The 19,198-nt window shown below is 39.8% G+C and overlaps 1 protein-coding gene across 1 annotated transcript in view; it reads left to right on the top strand.

Moving 5' to 3' along the window:
• PTCH2 (patched 2) overlaps positions 1-19,198 on the top strand; it is a 104,179-nt gene that overhangs the window by 70,722 nt on the left and 14,259 nt on the right. Inside the window, exons 5-16 of the mRNA XM_058174725.1 lie at positions 970-1,159; positions 2,063-2,132; positions 3,779-3,870; positions 10,641-10,836; positions 13,538-13,659; positions 14,955-15,102; positions 15,897-16,028; positions 16,148-16,303; positions 16,953-17,045; positions 17,158-17,283; positions 17,753-17,871; positions 18,243-18,645. Coding sequence (XP_058030708.1) covers positions 970-1,159; positions 2,063-2,132; positions 3,779-3,870; positions 10,641-10,836; positions 13,538-13,659; positions 14,955-15,102; positions 15,897-16,028; positions 16,148-16,303; positions 16,953-17,045; positions 17,158-17,283; positions 17,753-17,871; positions 18,243-18,645 — 1,847 coding nt within the window. The remainder of the gene's footprint in view (positions 1-969; positions 1,160-2,062; positions 2,133-3,778; positions 3,871-10,640; positions 10,837-13,537; positions 13,660-14,954; positions 15,103-15,896; positions 16,029-16,147; positions 16,304-16,952; positions 17,046-17,157; positions 17,284-17,752; positions 17,872-18,242; positions 18,646-19,198) is intronic.

Below are 19,198 nucleotides of genomic sequence, written 5' to 3' on the forward strand. Positions count from 1 at the left end.
AACATTTTTCTTATCTGCAGGATTTGTTTTAAGAGAGATTATGAAATTGATTTAAACTGACTTGAAGTATTTCAGTTAGTTAGTTGATAAACTTTGCTTATGTAAACAGGGAAAAACAACCAAGATATTTTTTATGAAAGTCGTAAAACTGCCTAGGAGGATTTAGATTTCATCGGTAAAACTGTGGAATTTATTGGACAATTCAGCAGGCTGAGATTAGTGATCCTAGTAATCAGCAAGGATATCCAATAAGAATGACAGTGTGGTAATACGACAGTGTGGTACTTGGTGCAGATGCTCTCTGTGAATGGCTCAAGTCTTTTACTATGACATATATTAGAATGTTGAATCTGTATTTTAAGTCTGAGCATGAGAAAAATGCTGAACTATTCATCTTGAATATGTAAAAAATACAGGTAGTCTTTGATTTATTACCACAATCGGGACCAGAATTTCCACTGTTAGACAAGACAGTGAGTTGTGCCCAATTGTACAACCTTTTTTGCCATGGTTGTTAAGTGAATCACTACAGTTCTTAAGTAAATCATGTCTTTAAACGAATCCCCCATTGACATTGCTTGTTATAAGCCAGCTGGGAAGGCCACAATGATGATCACATGACCCTGGGATGCTGCAACCTTCGTAAATACATGCTGGTTGCCAGGCACCCAAATTTTGATCATATGACTGTGGCGAAGCTACTACGGTCATAAACGCAAAGACCAGTCATAAGTCACTTTTTCAGGGCTATTTTAGCTTCAGAAGGTCACAAACCAAATAGTTACATGTTGAGGATTACTTTTAAAATTAAGTAGTAGTATGTAAAACTTTAACTAAATTGCATTTGATATGAACATATCCCCAATTTTAATATCTTGATTAATGATAATATGAAAGCTGATTTAACAGTGGCAGAGATAAGAGAAAGGTATATTGATTCCATTCTTTTTTTTCTCTCTCCCTCTCCAGAGGGCAGTCGTGTCAGCCAAGAGCTCCGATACACAAGAGAAAAGCTTGGTGAAGAATCTCTCTACACATCCCAGATGCTAATACAAACTCCCAAGCAGGAAGGAGAAAACATCCTAACTCCAGATGCCTTGGAAATGCATCTTGAAGCTGCTTTGGCTGCTAGTAAAGTGCAAGTCTTACTATTTGGAAAGTAAGCCTGAAATTGGAGCAACTGTATTACGCTAATAATAAGATCTCTTCTGTTGGAGTGGTTTCATTCATTCATTAGATTAGAAGCTCCTCTCCTCTGTAATTGTACTTGCAGATCTCTGGTTTTTCCATTGCAGGAAATCAGCAGTTTTACTGTTTGTTTGGGTAGCACCATCCTTTTCCTCTCAGCAATTCTGCTGGAGATGGTTGGTTTCCTCCTCCTAATTTTGAGTAGGTTCACTGAAGGAAAAAAAGAAGCCATGAGATTTTCCTCCTTTTTCCAGCATACTACTAGATATAGAATCAACCATTTCATTGCCTGCTGATTAGCTGACTTGCTGATTAACTTACCAACAAGAAAGTCAGAATATCTGTTATTATCCCTTACTCAGCAGCAAATCAATTGGCGGATGGCCTACCGTCCCCATCCTAATGTTCCCTTTATTTGTATTCATTTTATGTATTCAATTCATGCTTATACTTATATATATTATCTAATATGTACTTGACAAACAAACAAACAAATAATAAATAAATTTCTACCTGCTAATGGCAACTGGGAAAGTAGTTGGGCTTTTCTATGACCCTTTGAACTGCATTGTCTGTGGTAATGGAGCCACAAGCAATCTTGGTCTGCAAAATTACCTGTCATTGGATGAAACCAAGATCTAGTTAATTCAGTATTCTGTTTTCGTCGCTTACTAACTATATGCTACCACAAAATCATAAATAGGGCATACAAATTATGGTCTTCTGTCCAAGACCTGATGTTCAGAAATTTATTGTCTTGAAATATATTGAAGTCTCATTTAAATATCTTCATATAAATATTGTATTAGTTAGGACAATTCTCTCCCAGAATTCCTGATTTCCTGATGTTTGCTATCTCTGCTCTTACTCTTAGATCATGGGATCTCAACAAAATATGCTACAAATCAGGTGTCCCAATAATTGAGAATGGAATGATTGCACGGGTGAGTATATGAGGGAATATATCAGCTTTACAACAAGAGCTGATGACTCATGTGTGCATTTTTTTTAAAATTTGAATTTATATCCCGCCCTTCTCCGAAGACTCAGGGCGGCTTACATTGTGTAAGGCAATAGTCTCATTCTATTTGTATATCTATATACAAAGTCAACTTATTGCCCCCCCAACAATCTGGGTCCTCATTTTACCTACCTTATAAAGGATGGAAGGCTGAGTCAACCTTGGGCCTGGTGGGACTCGAGCCTGCAGTAATTGTAATTGCAGGCAGCTGTGTGTTAATAACAGGCTGCATTAGCCTGGTGAGCCACTTCCCAGCCATTTGGTCCCCCAGGCTCCAATCTGAGGCCTCTAGAATATCCCAGCATCAAAATGTCTATTTTTATTTATGCTCTTTTTAAAAAATAATAATAATAAAGCTAAAATATGCATGGAAATGATTCACTAGGACCCTGCAAACAAACACATCCATGAAGACTTTTTTTTTTGTTTTTTTTTGGTTTACATTTATACCCCGCCCTTCTCCGAAGACTCAGGGCGGCTTACAATGTATAGGTGTATAGGTGGGTAAAATACAATGTATTTTACCCACCTCCAAAGGCCAACTATTTTCAGTTTCACAGACCTGTCTTCCTAAGCGTCTAAAGCAGTGTTTCTCGATCTGGGCAACTTGAAGGTGGGTGGACTTCAACTCCCAGCATTCCCCAGCTGGCTGGGGGAATGCTGGGAATTGAAGTCTACCCACCTTCAAGTCGCCCAGGTTGAAAAACATTGATCTAAAGCAAATATGTATGCAGCTGCCAAACAAAAAAACAACAGCAACCCCTTTGTCCCAACATTGTGTAGTAGCTATAGAAAGGAGGTAAAACATGTGGGAAGATCTCTTTGTTGAATAGTGTAATTTCCTTGGAGGATTACTGGTTTTACTGGAGAATGGAGTAGATGCTAGAGGTGAACTTGAGGTTACTATGGGATAGGTGGAATCTTTTTAAAATGCCATCACAAAAGAGCAGCTTTTAAACTCATCCTTTTGGATTCAGAGATCTGGTTTTCTTTAATACGCTGGATTTCTTATTCTAATAACATTCACTTATCTCTATTCGAGATATCAGCTACCTGTGATTTTTCTATCTCCATTCCATTCTGTGGAGTAGGAAAAATTATTTTGTCCTTCTTTGTTTTCAGCAGTGCCTGATCTTTGCTAATTTTATATTCCTCAGGTTTGGACTGTAAGAAACTGCAGTGTTTGACCCTTTGTACAAGGTCACCAAATTACTGTCACATAAGCCAGGATGCTATCCTTAGAGTGAACACTTCCCATTGATTAGCCAATGCTAGGACTTGGCTTTCAATATCTTACAGAATAAGGTGTTGTTAGGATTGTAGACTTTGTATTTAAGATGGTTCTCCTTGGTTCCCAGAGCAAATTTCTATTCCCAAAAAAAATCAATACAGGTTTTTAGATTTTAGTAATAGTAGGGAAAAGATTGCAGAATAAGTAGTCAGGTATGCAGTAAAATGAAGAAAATGTTAACAGATTAAAATAGAGGAATGAATCCCCATATACATATGAGAACTGGCTGCATGAATTTATATTTAATGTGACATGATTATTATTCCTTTTATTGCCAGATGATTGAGAAGCTCTTCCCCTGTGTTGTTGTGACTCCACTGGATTGTTTCTGGGATGGTGCCAAACTACAAGGAGGGTCTGCTTATCTACCGTAAGTATCTGCTTTTTTTCCCTATGTCATTCTGTCCCTCCCTTCTGCGGCCATAATGAGAAAGGTACAGTTCATTAAGTACTGAATATTATGACTAGAGGTTTTTTCCCTTACCTTTCATTACTCTGATGAAAAGATGTGACGTGATGTGATGTGATTGGCCATCGTTGCTTTGTTTTTTCATAAGATAATAATTGAGCTGTGCAAAGCAATAATACTTATCCTCCTCCAATTCTCATTTCCCATTTGTCACATTAAATGTTTCTGTTTAATATTACTAAAAGTATTTTCTTTCAAAGAATCCCTCAGCTAATAAAGTAGCTGGGTTCTGCAACAAACTTAATTTGGTTGCTTAATTGATCCTTTCTGCATTTCTTCAATGTATTGAGTAGAATGAACCCAAACTGATAGGATTTATACCGTACCACATGCTAAATATGAAGCCAACTCTTCGATCTTAATTGACAAGGCTAAGAAGTTTGGGGAAACCCAAAAAGAAAGAGAAAGTTGTTGCTGATATTATTCATAATATGGTATTATGAAACATTTTCCCTAAACACTTAAAGCACTTACCTTACATAATCACAATAATGATGATAACCAACTTATATGATCAGAGTTTGATAGAGGAAATTGCCATGCAATCTACTTCCACATTGTCATTGTGAAGATTAGTGAGGGTGCTGGCTATCTGCATACCATTTTTCTGTTATATACATTTCCCTTAATCTCCTCCCTTTCTTGCTATCTTCCTCCCCTAAACAGTGAGCTGCTACTGTCTGTACTTTAATATCAAAGGGTATATTATTGAAAGTTAATTAGGAAATGGAGACTTCCCTGGTGGTTCGTAAATAGTACAAATTTAAATATAGAATTGTCAGTTCTTAGTTTACTGTATTACAGGATTCTATTTGCTAAGGAATGCCCAATAAGGATGGACAGCGTACCTGAACTGAGATCACTAATTTAAAAAGGGAAGGGTTCATTGAATATTTACGATAAGGAATGGCCATAGGCTAAGATTTGGAGGCTAGGATATTGGGAGCTCTAGCCCAGACGCATAAAGAGAGCTTTGCAAAGGTTTGCTCTTAAATTAAGTGTACTGTTCAGGCACAACATTCAAACTCAATTATTCTGAACACCTTAGGGGAAAGACTGGATTAGTTTGGGCAGACTATAGAGCAGAGTCTAGCTGATGATATTGGAAAGGGGATCTTTTTGAAATATTCCTTTGAAAACATTTTATCCTTCACTGAGTTCTTGCACAGATAACCATAAAATCCTTGTCTGATAATAGTTTTCTATTATCTTGCTTGCTTGACAACTTTAAATAATGCTCCCTTTGCATCTGGTGCCTTCAAGATATTTAGGTACCTACATGACAGAATGTATTCAAGATCACTGCTTATATAAGGAAGCAGTGGTCATTCTAAGTGATCTCAAGGCAGATATATCAGGAATAAAGCTTTTCAGTATCCTCTTTCTTGAAGTTATTTTGGATAGGGGAAGAGCTCCCGTCTACCCTGATAGTATTACTATTTACCTTCTTTTTGTATGAAACAAAACATGAACAGGAAATATAGCTTATCCTTTTTCACCTGCTTTCAATGCAAGAAGATAGCAATCTATGGATGACAGCATAGAAATATTATGTCAAATATTTTGAGAATACAGCTAAAGTCCCAAGGTCTGCTCTCTGTTCCCAGTCCAAATCAAAGGGGGCTGGGGTTACCACTTGTTGTCATCAGTCCCCTCTCCAAATTTTTTGGCCTCGGTTGCTTTGTTTTATTACTTCTACTTCCTTGCAATTATGTTTCTATTAAGGTGTACAAAATGGGAGATGAAGGAGGGGGAGAGTGAAGTTGTGGAGACCAGCCCTCTAGAGGGGAGTGGGAGGGAGGGGGGAGGGCCAGGGACAATTACCGGCATTCTTTCTGTTTACAAGTGTGTTTGTCTGAAAGGGGCCCTGGAGACTTATGCTTTGTCAGCAAATGGCAACACCACATATTCTCATGCTAATGACACTTTGAAAGCTCCAAGTTGCCCAACAAATGGAATAGTAGCTTTATTCAGTCTGCTGCTGAGTGGAAGAGGACAGTGAGAGTGAGTAAAGGAGGAGAAAACAGATTTCTAAAACAAAAACATAAAGAGGGAGGGATTACAGCATCCAACTGCCAGAAGGCTTATGCAGAGGGTTAGGGTTAGGGTTAGGGTTTTGTGCTGCTACTCAGTAGCAGCACAAATCCAAGGTAAGCAGAACAGGACCTGATTTCATTGCACTGGATGTTGATGACATGATTACTGTCTCTTTTGGGTCAACAAGACGAGATTTGTTCTTCACCCCTAGGAACGTTACCATGCTTTGGATTTTGAGGAACCACCTGATTACAATATCCTTAACCTTCCTTTTTTGTTTTAAAAAAGTAGATTTTCATAAATATTACACTTCTGGTACAACAAGGACAATTGACCAATCACCACAATGAATAGGACTAAACGCAAAGCCTTGTTTTTGCACCTGTCTTTTGGTTCCCAAGTTTACCTTTCTTATATCCTACTTCTTACTCTTTAAATATTTTACACACGCACACATACACACGTACCCAAAAGTTTTTCTTCTAATGTCTGAAATGGGGGAGCTTTTGCTCCAGCTTCCGCTTCAGTTCAGTTGAGGGTCTCTCTCTGTCTCCCCCCCCTTCTCCTTTTAACGCAAAGGGAGTGAAAATTCGGAGAACAAAAGGCAGCAATCTATGGAAAAACAAAAGGGCTGGACTTGGCTCAGTGAAGCAAGAAACAGCAGATAAAAGAAGCTCTCTTTAGGAGCAGGAGCTGGGCTGTTTGGAATGTGGGAATCAAGCAAGGAGGAAACTCCTTGGGATCTGAGATTTCATGAGTGATTGGAGGGTGATTCTGCCAAAACCATGACAAGATTTACCCTGCTTGAGTTTTCATCACTTTCCCATCTTTGAGTTTAGTATTTTTCCATTACTATTAAAAAACAACTCACTATTCTTGTTGAAGATCTCAGAAAACACCGTTTTATTAAACATTTATTAATAATCAGTGTTTATTAATATTATTGTCACTTTTCCTTTTGATTCTCAAAGTTAAATTATATAATTACATAATAACCTTAAGCAGGGAAAAACACTAAAGAATTCACTACAGATTTAGGGAGGGAAAATCACTTTTTAGGAGGCTCTGAAGAGAGATTATGTTTGTTTTGAACAAACTAACAGAAGGGAGAAGAACTGACTTCTTATTTTTTGCAGAAGTTGGCTAACAGACAAGACAATCTGGCTGGGAGAATCTGCATCAGCCTTCCCTGACCTGTAGTCTTTCAGATAAGCCACACTGATTAAACATTCTGAAAACTTCAGTCACAATTCATCTGGCAGACACCACATTGTGGAAGGTTAACCTACATGAAGCTGCCAGCTTTGCATGAGAAAGAAATAAAGTCTAACATCTTTCAGCTGGGCAGCTATTAAATAGGAACATATTTTGCTCTTACAGTGCCAAAATGTTAAAATACATACAGGTAGTCCTCAACTCACAGCAGTTCATTTAGTGAGTGTTCAAGTCACAACAGCACTGAGAAAAGTGAATTATGACCATTTTCCACACTTACAACTGTTACAGCATCTCCATGGCCACTTGATCAAAATTTAGACACTTGGCAACTAAGTGGTTGCCATGTCCTAGGGTCACGCGATCCCCTTTTGTGACCTTTTGACAAGCAAAGTCAATGGGGAAGCCAGATTCACTTAACAACCATGCTAGTAAATGAACAACTGCAGTGATGCACTTAACAACTGAGAAGAAAAGTCATAAAATAGGGAAAAACTCACTTAAGAACAGAAATTTTGGGTTCAGTTGTCATAAAGTTAAGGACTACTTGTATATGTTTGTATATATATAAATGTGTGTGTGTTGCAAGATTTCAGAATCTTGCAAGTCTGAAAGTACAATTTTCCCCTTCCCTTTACACCCCAAGAAATTAGAGAGGGTGTTCTGAGATTCTTGTCCCACGCACTAGACAGCTGCAGACTGTGCTGCCTCTTATCTGATCTGACTGTTTCCTAGACAGTATTTCTTGGCCCAGTCTGCCAAGGTCATTCCCACATCCCACATTACGCTATTACAGACCCTGAAATCCAATAGTTATTTGTTTCCAAGCTTCGTGTGCAGAACTACTTCTACTGGAAGAGAGATGTATGAAAACATTTATGCTTTAAAAAAAGATGATCAAATTCATTCAAAAAGGGTTGTTGTTGCTTACCACCTCTCATTGCTTTTCAATAGATTTAGTTGTTGCCCCATAGCAGAAATAGGGCAGATGTGGATAAGGGTACTAGCGATGGATGGGACAGCCTTCCTAACCTTGTGCTGTTTAGATGTAGTGGGACTTCAACTCTTTTTCTATCCAACAGTTATTATTTGGTAAATTGCAGAAGCTATTATCCAGGACACCAATTTATGGAAGATTCCACTAGAATAATCAGTACATCAGCAGAATTGTGTAAATAACATCTTCCATCTTGGGCTAGACAAGATCAGGGACCCATTCAGATCACACGCTGTCAGTATTTGTTTGAATTCTGATGTAGAAGGGAACAAGCAGTTCTGTTTATGTCTGCTGGTGCCCCCACTGCTAAAAATATGGATAATTATGCTGGGTGTATAGAGGCCAATGTATGGTTATCCATACTTACTGCAGTTTCTATATACAGATACATTTGATGAACATATACAACATTTCTCCTATGCAGAATTCTTCTCTTTCCTCTCCATTCCTATTGAAAATTTCTCTTTTTTCTTTCGAATAAGTGAATTGGTTCATGTTCTCATCCCTGTGCATAACAGCATTTTCTGTTCCTGCCAGGAAGCAACTGTCCAATTACCGTATTTTCGAACTATAAGACGCACTTCCCCCCCAAAAGTAGGTGGAAATGTCTGTGCGTCTGATAGAGCGAATGTCGACGAAGCCCCGTCCACCCGACAGCCCCTACCCTTCTCAGCAATTTGCCTCCTTGCAGCAAACAGCCTGGTCAGCTTCAGCACAGCCTGATTTAGCACGAGCAGCTGATTGGCGGTTGGCTCGGCCTCCCAAAATACCAATAATCAGTTGTTCCAGGCTGCGGGGATCACCACCGCCCATCATCACCTCCACTTGCCCCATTTTTGGCCTCTGTGCTTCCCATTTTTGGCCCCCATGTGTTCCTTTTTCCACACGTCCCATTCGGTGGCGTTAAGCAGCAGCAATCCCCGCCACCTGGAAAAGGCTGAAAACAGGGCACGCAGAGGCCGAAAACGGGATGCGCAGAGGCAAAAAATGGGGCGTGCGAAGATGGCTATAGGCAGCGGTGATCCACACAGACTGGAATAGCTGATCGTTGGTATTCCGGGAAGCCGATCCAACCCCCAATCAGCTGCTCATGCTAAATCAGATCGTGTTGAAGCTGACCGGACTGTTTGCTGTTTGCAAATTGCTGGGAGGCAGAGACAGATTTTTTTTCTTGTTTTCCTCTCCAAAAACTAAGTGCGTCTTATAGTCCAGAGCGTCTTATAGTCTGAAAAATACGGTACTTCAGAACTGGCTCTCCAAGCCACATGCAAAAGGAAAGCAGCATGCCTGATCCTGTTAACATATGAGGACAAAGGGAATGAAGGCCTGTTCAAACCCTCCACAAATCCCCCCTATCCCTAAATAAGTCTTTTGCAGCCAGTCAAGGCAATTATGTTCTCCTCTACAGCTTCCTCTTAGCTGAACTCTCTTTGGAATAATAGCTGGCCTACTGAACTGTTGCTGCTGTTCTTGCAAAAAAAAAAATACTAATCTAAACACTCCAATAATTGGATTTTAAAATGCATTTCTCCTTTATAACAAAGGATTAAAAATGTTCCTTAAAATCCAACCATGGAATTAAGATCAGCAATAAGCAAAATCAGTAGCAACTCTTGTAAGGCAGTTAGAGGCAAAAAGCTACTTAAAGTTTAACTCTGTAACATTTTTATGACTTTTTCACTGCAAGAAAAGGATAATAGAAGGAATGCAAAAAGATTTCCAGCATGATGTTGTAGTGTGAAATGCTTCTCATTCAATATTCCAATAACTCCACTCAATTTTTATTTCCATTCCCAACAGTTAATTAGTACTTAATTGATCACACACATCCTCAGTGGACATTTATTGTTTTATATTTTTCAAAACTCTTTTTTTCAGTTCTAAAAACTTTCAGAATCCTAAAGTAGAATTCTCCCACATAACCAGGATGAATGATTTATTACTGTATACCTTTAAGCACCTGTTTTTGGATGTCCAGTACCAGCCAGAATGGATGTAGCTTTGAGGGTTGGAGGCAGGGATGAAATTCAGCAGGTTCTGGCAGGTTCTGGAGAACCAGTAGCGGAAATTTTGAGTAGTTCGGAGAACCGGCAAATACCACCTCTGGCTGGCCCCAGAGTGGGGTGGGAATGGAGATTATGCAATATCCTTCCCCCAGGAGTGGGGAGGGAATGGGGATTTTGCAGTATCTTTCCCCTGGAGTGGGGCGGGAATGGAGATTTTGCAGTATCCTTTCCCTGCTACACCCACCAAGCCATGCCCACAGAACCGGTCGTAAAAAAATTTGAATTCCACCACTGGTTGGAGAGATTTAAAAGGTGGGCATGAATTTAAGAGGTATCACCACTTTAAGCGATATCAGTATGTAGGGCCAATTGATACATTTTGAATTCTATTAATCTACAGCATTTTGTCTCTACAGGGGCCGGCGGGATATTCAGTGGACCAACTTAGATCCTATTCAATTGATGGAGGAACTGGGTCAATTTGCCTCACTGGAAGGATTCAAGGAGATGTTGGATAAGGCAGAGGTTGGCCAGGCTTATATGGAGAGGCCTTGCCTTGATCCTTTTGACCCTGAGTGTCCTCCTAGTGCTCCCAACAGCCAAAGCCAGAAGGTGAGTTTCCCCCAATTTTTGGTGTATTTATGAGAATAGGAGCCAACCTGATTTTTTTTCCAAAGTAATTTGCTGAAAGAGGAGAGGGAGTCGGGTTTTGGGAGAGGGATATTTAATCCATTAAAGGATTAAAGAATATTTGTTGCTCAGGATTGAAATGAGAGATTCTTGATGCTCTCTGAGATTGGTTGTTTTCTTGCAGTCGTTTCGTTACCCAAACTAGGTAACATCAGTGGTAGTAAGAAGTAGAGTTTGCTCTCCATTTATATTCTAATGCTTGCCCTGTCAGTGTTGGTGGAAGTAGATCTTGGAGGTTCTTCTGTTGAGTTGTTAGGTTGTATGGCAGTTAGGGTATTGCTTACTTCTTCATTGTTCGTCTATTTAATCCATTTTCCTATGCTGTTTTCCCCAATTTAAATTGGTTTTCCTAATGAGAAGCTGCTATTCAGAGGATAGTCACTGTAGGGAAATCTGTTTTAAAAGTGACATCTATATTCAACCAGGGTAATATTCCTGTATTTTGACAATATATAAATATAACTTTAAAGCATTTATCAAATACTGATTTTTATTCCCTGTTTCTCCAATTTCAGTAATAATTTTTATTATGATCTTTTTAAGCTTTTTTGTTTCTTCTGTAATACTATCATTTTCTGATATTTAGTGTTTGTTGCATATTAAGCACAAGGCTATGCCAAAAGCATTCAGTACAAAATCCAGAATTGTATCAAATTGGGCTATATAAGCCAATGTTTTAATGCGCAATAATCAGCTTCCATTATCACTTCTTAAACCTGATCCTCCAATAGTCCTAATATTCTTATACATGCAGCTAATCTTGGAAAGCCATTGCCATTATTTTTATTGCGATTTCAGCAAATAGTTTACTGTTCCAAGTAATATTTTGCTTATTTTTCATTATGATTGTATTTGACAAGATTCAGCAAGATATTAACAATGATCCAGTTAGTAATTTAAAAAAAATAAAATAAAAGGTAGATCATTATAATATTACTGAAAAAGAATATAGAATACTTTATGGAAAGGATGCAAAAGTTGTCATCAATGCAAAGAATTTAGAACTTTAAAATTTAGGCTCCTATAAATTAGCAGCAAGAAGTTGAAAATTGGCATTCTTTTGATACATAAGGGAAAAATGAGTAAGAATAATCAACTGATTAAAATAAATTATCCAAATAAAAGATTGGGGTGTTTTTTTTTTCTTTCATTCATAGCTGTTTGCTATAACTGCAAGTGCACACTAAGTTATATGTGTGAAAATGAAAGAGATTGGCTTTAAGGAGAGATGATTCTCTTGGTTGAGTGGAGAGAATCAAGGAGATGAACTTACAAACTTCATTGTCATATGTATATATGTTCGTAGGAAACCATATGGCAGTTTCTTGAAGGCCAGAGACATGTCTTCAGGCAATGTGTGGCCAAACAACTAACTGTGAGGTCCCCCATTTCATTAGCTTTGCCCTTCTTATTCAGGGTATGGGGAGGCCAACTTAAAAGAAGCGGAATGCCTGGCCCCGTGCCAAGGAGGCTCAGACTGGACTGATAGTGCTGATTCAGGCAGACGTAGTGCAAGTGCTGACCAGCAGGTGGTCAGGGTTGGAATGTGTCCCAGAACAGATGGCAGCATGGCAGCGTTTGGAGAGCAGAGGAGGAGGGGGCAGCCTGTGTGAACACAGACATGTACACAGAGACTGGTAGCCATGTGACGGAGGACCGGCTCAGAGAGTGGGAGGGTGGGATGGCAGCCATAATTCCACATTTCCTGGCTTGAAGACTGTTATCATTATGGCTATCCAGTTTCCCTTTTTTTCCACCACAGAAAAAAAAAAAAGGAAAGATATGCTTTTAGGTCTGAAAGAAATACCAGTGGTCAAGTATCTGTGGCTGTGTGTATGCTTGCACAGAGAAAGAGGATTTTATATTTAGAATGATTTCTGACCAAATACAATCAGCATGTGTTTGCTCAGTTTTCACAGCCATAGAAAACCAGAATGCTTCTGTAGAGTAGAATGATTCATGCCGATCACTGGAATTTTTTATATTTCTTTGTTTTGATAGATAGAATCCAATGCTCATTTACTTGGATTTGTTTTTTTCATCCGATCAGGTGCTCTGTTGTTTTCATAGCTGATGTATGGAAAACCTCCAAGCAGATGGAATAGATAGAGATACATTAAAGTGTGAACAGTGTGGTTTTAGAAGGTCTTTTCGGCAAACAGGTTCAAATCCCCACTCATCCAAAAGGCTTGTGGAATAACACTGGACCAGATAGCCCTAGACTTTCAGCCTAATTTGCCTTGTTAAGTAAGCTAATTAGCCTGATTTCTTGTTAGGAAATAAATTAGTATTTAATATATAAAACTACAAAGCTTTTGCTCTCTCATAAGCCCAGCTTAATAATTTTTCTTTTAGGTTTTGCTGCCTCTCATAATTTCTTGGTTTATTTTGGCTCTGACATTTGCCAAAGAGCAACATTTACCCTTGTTTGCCATAGTTAATCAGTTTGTGCACATTTGTAGTAAATAATCAGTCTTAAGCAAAACAGGGTTGCTTGGGGATTCAACGGTTGTAGTTTCTTAGCTTTCAAGAGCTGGAACGGGGTATAGAGAGTTATTGCTTACAATGGAAAACTTTTTGATAGCATATTCACTTTGCGTTCTCTTCTTTTTGCTCCTGCCAGAAACCACATATCCCTTCTGAACTCACAGGTGGCTGCCATGGCTTCTCCCGGAAATACATGCATTGGCAAGAGGAACTCATCTTGGGGGGCACAGTAAAAGATCCTCAAGGAAAACTGCAAAAGTAAGTTGGATTGTGAGTCCCTCTGTATTTTGGAAAGGTTTCTGTTTTGGAATAAACGTGGCAACTAAGAGATTCTGCCTGCAGATCAGGTGACTTCCCTTTGCACAGAGGAAAATTAAAGATGATGGTCAGTGCCGTCCAGTACATTTGTTTTTCGACTCAAAAAGAAGGACATGCCGCTGGGAAATGAGTGGACTTCACTCTTCCTCCTCTACCCTTTGGAATGGTGCTATATTGGCCCCTGAGCCAGCATGTAACTTGATGCTTCTGAGGCTTCAATTTCTGTGAGTGATGGGTGCATGTCTATGGCCTGACCCCGGGAACAACTGGCAAGTATTTCTCAACCATGGGTTTTATGTTGATCCCTGAAGCCTGGGCTGTTATCCCTTCCTTCCTGAAGTTACTGCTCACCCCAACCCCTTCCACTTAATGTGGATGCTATCTTAAAACTAAAACACCTGTTTTTACTACTCTGAACGGCAGATTCTAGAGGGAGCTCAAATATAGGCAAATTTGAGCTTCTCAACAGAATCTGATCTTCAAAATTGTTCCCCATACCAAGATTACTTTGGAAATTTGGTCCTTTTCCAATCTCTTTCATCCTTTGTACAATGCTGGGTCCATAGCCAGTTATTGGCCAGATTACTGCTGCTTAAGTATAGAAGGACACATGCCACATCCTGGTGCAATCAGGATCATCATTGAATTTCCTCATATACATTATGCATGTAGAAAGAAATTATTATGGATGCCTCTGTCCCTGAACTCTTTCATGTCTGGCAAGGTAAAGGGCGGTAGACAAACGGTGAAAAATAAAAATTGCTGATGAGAAGAGAAATAGCTGTTTTCATTTTTAAAATAATAAATGCCACAAAGCAACTAAGAAATATAAAAGTATGCTCCCTTCTTTTCAAAGGTTTAGATGCAAGTACAAGATATTCTAGAAAGTAAACCTTTGTGTCTCTTTCAGTACATGAAGGCTTGTGTTTTCGAATGAGTTGAACAACATGGTGGCTATTCTTGGAGCAATAGCCAACCTGTTTCCCAGGAAACCAAGGAGAACATTACAGCATCATTCATTTTGCATTAAGTTTAGAATTTTGCATTAAGTTTAGAATGTGTATATGGAGCATTTGCTTGGGCTGAAGGAAATGCTGGAAATAAACTTCTGAAAGAACTGATAGTGCCAAAAGAAAAGTAGAGTTCCTGTTTTCTATCTCAGACTGGGTAGAATGCTTTGGCTGCAGAGTTTGGGCAGAAGAAGGGGGTCTCTAAGCCCGCTTCTCTTTCTCCAGAGCTGAAGCCCTGCAAAGCATGTTCCTGCTGATGAGCCCACGGCAACTTTACGAGCACTACCGGGATGACTACGAGATACATGATATCAGCTGGAGCGAGGAGAAGGCTGCCGCTGTGCTGGAGGCCTGGCAGCGGGAATTCGTTGAGGTGAGGTGCCAATAGGGCTATTCTGGCAGTGGCCCGATGTGGGCTGCCTGATGCAAGTATGGAATGAGAGTTGAAAAGCGGCATGCAGAACGCAGCACAAATATGTGTCGGTGAGGAGGGGATTATATATCATGCAAAGCTATGTTCAATATTTGCTTATAAATATAAATTATTTCTGACTGCTTGTGCATGACTGCTTATAAATACTACTAAGCAGACGTCTTTCTTTAACAAGAAAAAAAAAACCCACCAATTATTGCCCAGGCTAAGATTTGAATATATGATAATGTGTGGCAACATAGAAGCTGAACCATGCTTAAAAATCTCTTTGACATCTTATGACCTATTTATTTATTTATTTAGTTATTCATTCATTTATTTATTTATTTATTTATTTATTTAGTTATTTATTTGATTTTTATACCGCCCTTCTCCCGAAGGACTCCGGGCGGTTCTAGTGATACAAAATGCTCAGCCAAATAGGGACCGTATAGAAAGTATCGGCAAGAGATTTATTGTACTTGAGTGGATTCTAGGATGGACATAATTGGCAAGCCAAGTAATAGGATGATTGAGGCAGATTCCCTCCCCTCCCCCTGGGAAATGCTTCAGTTTTTGTGCAAGACAATTAGTTAATTGAGCAATAGGTTGTTTGTGAGCATAGGCTTTCCTTAGGAGCATGCTAGGCATATCTGTGAGGAAGATTGTTTTATTATATGAATGTCGGCAAAACCTTACACATGTTTTCTTAGATGTTTTTCTTGCACTGTCTTACCAATTTTGTCTCTTTCCAGGTGGCCCAGGAATCTCTGCCTTCAAATTATTCTCAGACTATTCATGCCTTCTCTACCACCACACTCAGTGATATCATGAAGTCCTTTTCAGATGTGAGTGCCATCCGGGTGGCTGGTGGTTACCTGCTAATGGTGCGTAGCGGCTTCTTTCCATCTTTCCCTCCTTATTTATTTCACTATAATTATGGACAATGAATACTTTTCCCATTCCTACTCTTAGCCTTACGATTTCCGTTTTCATCCCCTTGCAGCTAGCGTATGCTTGCGTCACCCTGCTGCGGTGGGACTGCTCCAAATCGCAAGGTGCTGTGGGCCTGGCTGGGGTTCTCCTTGTTGCCCTTTCAGTAGCAGCAGGACTTGGACTTTGCTCCTTGCTTGGAATTTCATTCAATGCAGCCACCACTCAGGTACGCTACCCACATTTGAGAGGTTCAGATTTCCTGATTTAAAAAAAAAATCTGTGACCTTTCATTCTTATTGTTTCTTTTCTTTCTATTCTGCCAACATTATTTATACTGGCTTAAGGTTGACTCAGCCTTCCATCCTTCTGTGGTCGGTAAAATGAGGACCCAGATTGTTGGGGGCATTGAGTTGGATTTAGCCCATTATCCTAGCATAGCATTATGAATATGTTGAATTGTAGAGAATATTTCAAACTTGGGGTTACTCTTGGGGCTTCAAAATTATTCCCGTACTGCTTTCAGCTCTCAAAAGCCTATAGCCTTTTGGCTACTACTTTCACATTCAGAGGTGTTTGAGGAAATGTAGAGCTAGGGCTAAGCATTGCTATTCCTTTGATTATGGTCAGATCTTTTACATCCCATTTAGAAATATGCCTATGAAATCCCTGTTCTAATCTTCAAGGCAAGGAGAGAAAATATTAGCATCTTTTAATTCCTAAGCCCAAAAGCTCAACTAACAATTTATCAAGATTCCCAGTGTCTACTTCCAGCCATTCCCTTTCCTGCATAGACTAAGATCTATGTCTAATTTTGTAAAAGCTGGATAGGTCCTGATCATGTCCCTTTTGTTACACTTCCATCCTGATCTGTACAGGTGCTGCCTTTCCTGGCACTTGGCATTGGCGTGGATGACATGTTCTTGCTAGCACATGCCTTCACAGAGACTAGTCAGCATGTCCCTGTCAAAGTAAGTATAGCTGTCTAGATTCTGAGATCCTGTGTACTGCCAGTTGTACCCTCAGCCTTTATTGTCCATCCATTCTGAGTTTGTGTTGCTCATTTTTACATTTCTTACCGAGGAACGGACTGGTGAATGTCTACGGCGTAGTGGCACCAGTGTGGCGCTCACATCTGTCAATAACATGATTGCCTTCTTCATGGCTGCCCTTGTGCCTATCCCTGCGTTGCGTGCCTTCTCTCTACAGGTAAGCTCTTCTGCTAACAGGTTTCATACAATATGCTTATAGAATCATAGTATCCTAAAGTTGAAAAGGACCTTAGAAGTCACCTACAAGTGAAATCCCCTGCCGTTTTTCCCTGCTTTTACGTAAGAGCCAAACCTTTATTCTGCATCTAGATGCTATTGCTGATGGCAGCAGTTTTCCATATGAATGGAACTACAGTGGAGAGTAGAATATCTCCTTCTATTTCATAGTGTGTCCCCCAGACTGCCTATCTGTGAAGAAAACAGAAGAGCAAATGAGATGCATAAAGGCGTGTGCAGCTCTCCCTTAGCATCTCTGGCCTCTTTTAGAAAGCAGAATGATCCATTCAATTAAAGGCAATTAGTGGTAGAAGAATCAATTCTCATATTTATAAAAGATTCCCTTATCAAGACATTGGAATCTTCAATTCTTTGCTTTTTTAAAAGAAAAATCTGCTTGTTTATTTCAGGCTGCAGTAGTGGTTGTTTTTAACTTTGCCATGGTGCTGTTCATTTTTCCTGCCATTCTGAGTCTGGATCTTCACAGGCGTGAAAACAAGAGGCTTGATATTCTCTGCTGCTTCTACAGGTACTGTCTTAGGAGTGGGGTGAAGAGTACTCTAACACTTTTTCTGGGCTTCTAAGAGAGGAGAATAATTTGAAAAAGCACTTAGATACAGCAAAGAAAATCAAACTCAGGTCTAAGAAAAGTGTCAAAGCCCACCAAAAGCAATATATTAGTTTTATTCCTGTCAAAAATTTATCTCTTAAAAACAAAGGTTTAAAAATTGACATGCAGGATCTAAAACTGGGAGAGTGCTGCCTTTCCTCTTCATTCCAGAGTCTGAAAATTCTGTCTGGTCATAACTAGGAAATGTATCTTTACAGCATGAAAATCAATTCTAGAATTGTGTACCTGCCTTTTCTGTAACAGTTTTCAATGATTTCTTCCCCCTGCAGCCTCTGTTCTGCCCGTGTCATCCAGATCCAACCGCAAGAATATGCTGATGTGAATGACAACCACACCGCACCCACTTATCCCCATGGCCATCCAGCCCTGGCGACCAGCACACATATCACTACCACTGTGCAGGCCTTCACTCAGTGTGACTCCTCTGGGAGACATGTAGTCACTATTTTACCACCCACACAGCATGTGTTTACCACTCCCTCCACTCTCCTTCCTGCCAATCCTCTGGGCTCACAAATCTTCACTCCTGCCAGTTCCACTCGGGATCTTCTGGCACAGCTAGATGAAAGCAAAGGAGCCCAAGAATGTGTGCCCTTGCCGATTTGTCGATGGAACCTTTCCAGCTTTGCTCGTGATAGATATGCACCCATCCTGCTGCAGAGCCAAACTAAGGTAGGCAGCACAGAATCATTTTCAAGAAGGTTTTTTTTTGAGGGGCGGGGAGAAGGGAGCATCTTGATCTGCGTAGGAAAAAAAGACTATCATCCTGGACACAAATTTGCGATTCGAGGAGTAAAGCCAGTTGGAAACTAAATTTCCCTGACTATCTCAACCAAATGGAAATGAGAGTTGTGTTCCTTTGCAAACAATGTATTCACTGTGTACTTCTAATAAACTCCGAGTTGGTTGTGCCTTGCCAAGTCAGCCCACAAGAGGGAAATATTTATCATAGCAGATATGGATCCTTTGTGCATCTAGTCAGTTCAAAATGGGAATTGAATAAATTAAGATAAAATGGCTAGGTTTGAAGGGTAACTCGCACCACTCATTCAGGCATTAGGATCTCCCACCAGGGGATTAAGCATAACTAGCCTGCAGGAACGTCTAGCTCCCTTCCTGGAACATTAAAAAAAATAGTTCAAGCACATCGCAGATGTTTCATCTGGCGCATCCACAGCCATTCTCTGTACTGAAGGAGACACTAGAATGACTTTATTTCATCTCA

The sequence above is a fragment of the Ahaetulla prasina genome, chromosome 3, assembly GCF_028640845.1.
Source record: "Ahaetulla prasina isolate Xishuangbanna chromosome 3, ASM2864084v1, whole genome shotgun sequence".
Lineage (NCBI taxonomy): Eukaryota > Metazoa > Chordata > Lepidosauria > Squamata > Colubridae > Ahaetulla > Ahaetulla prasina.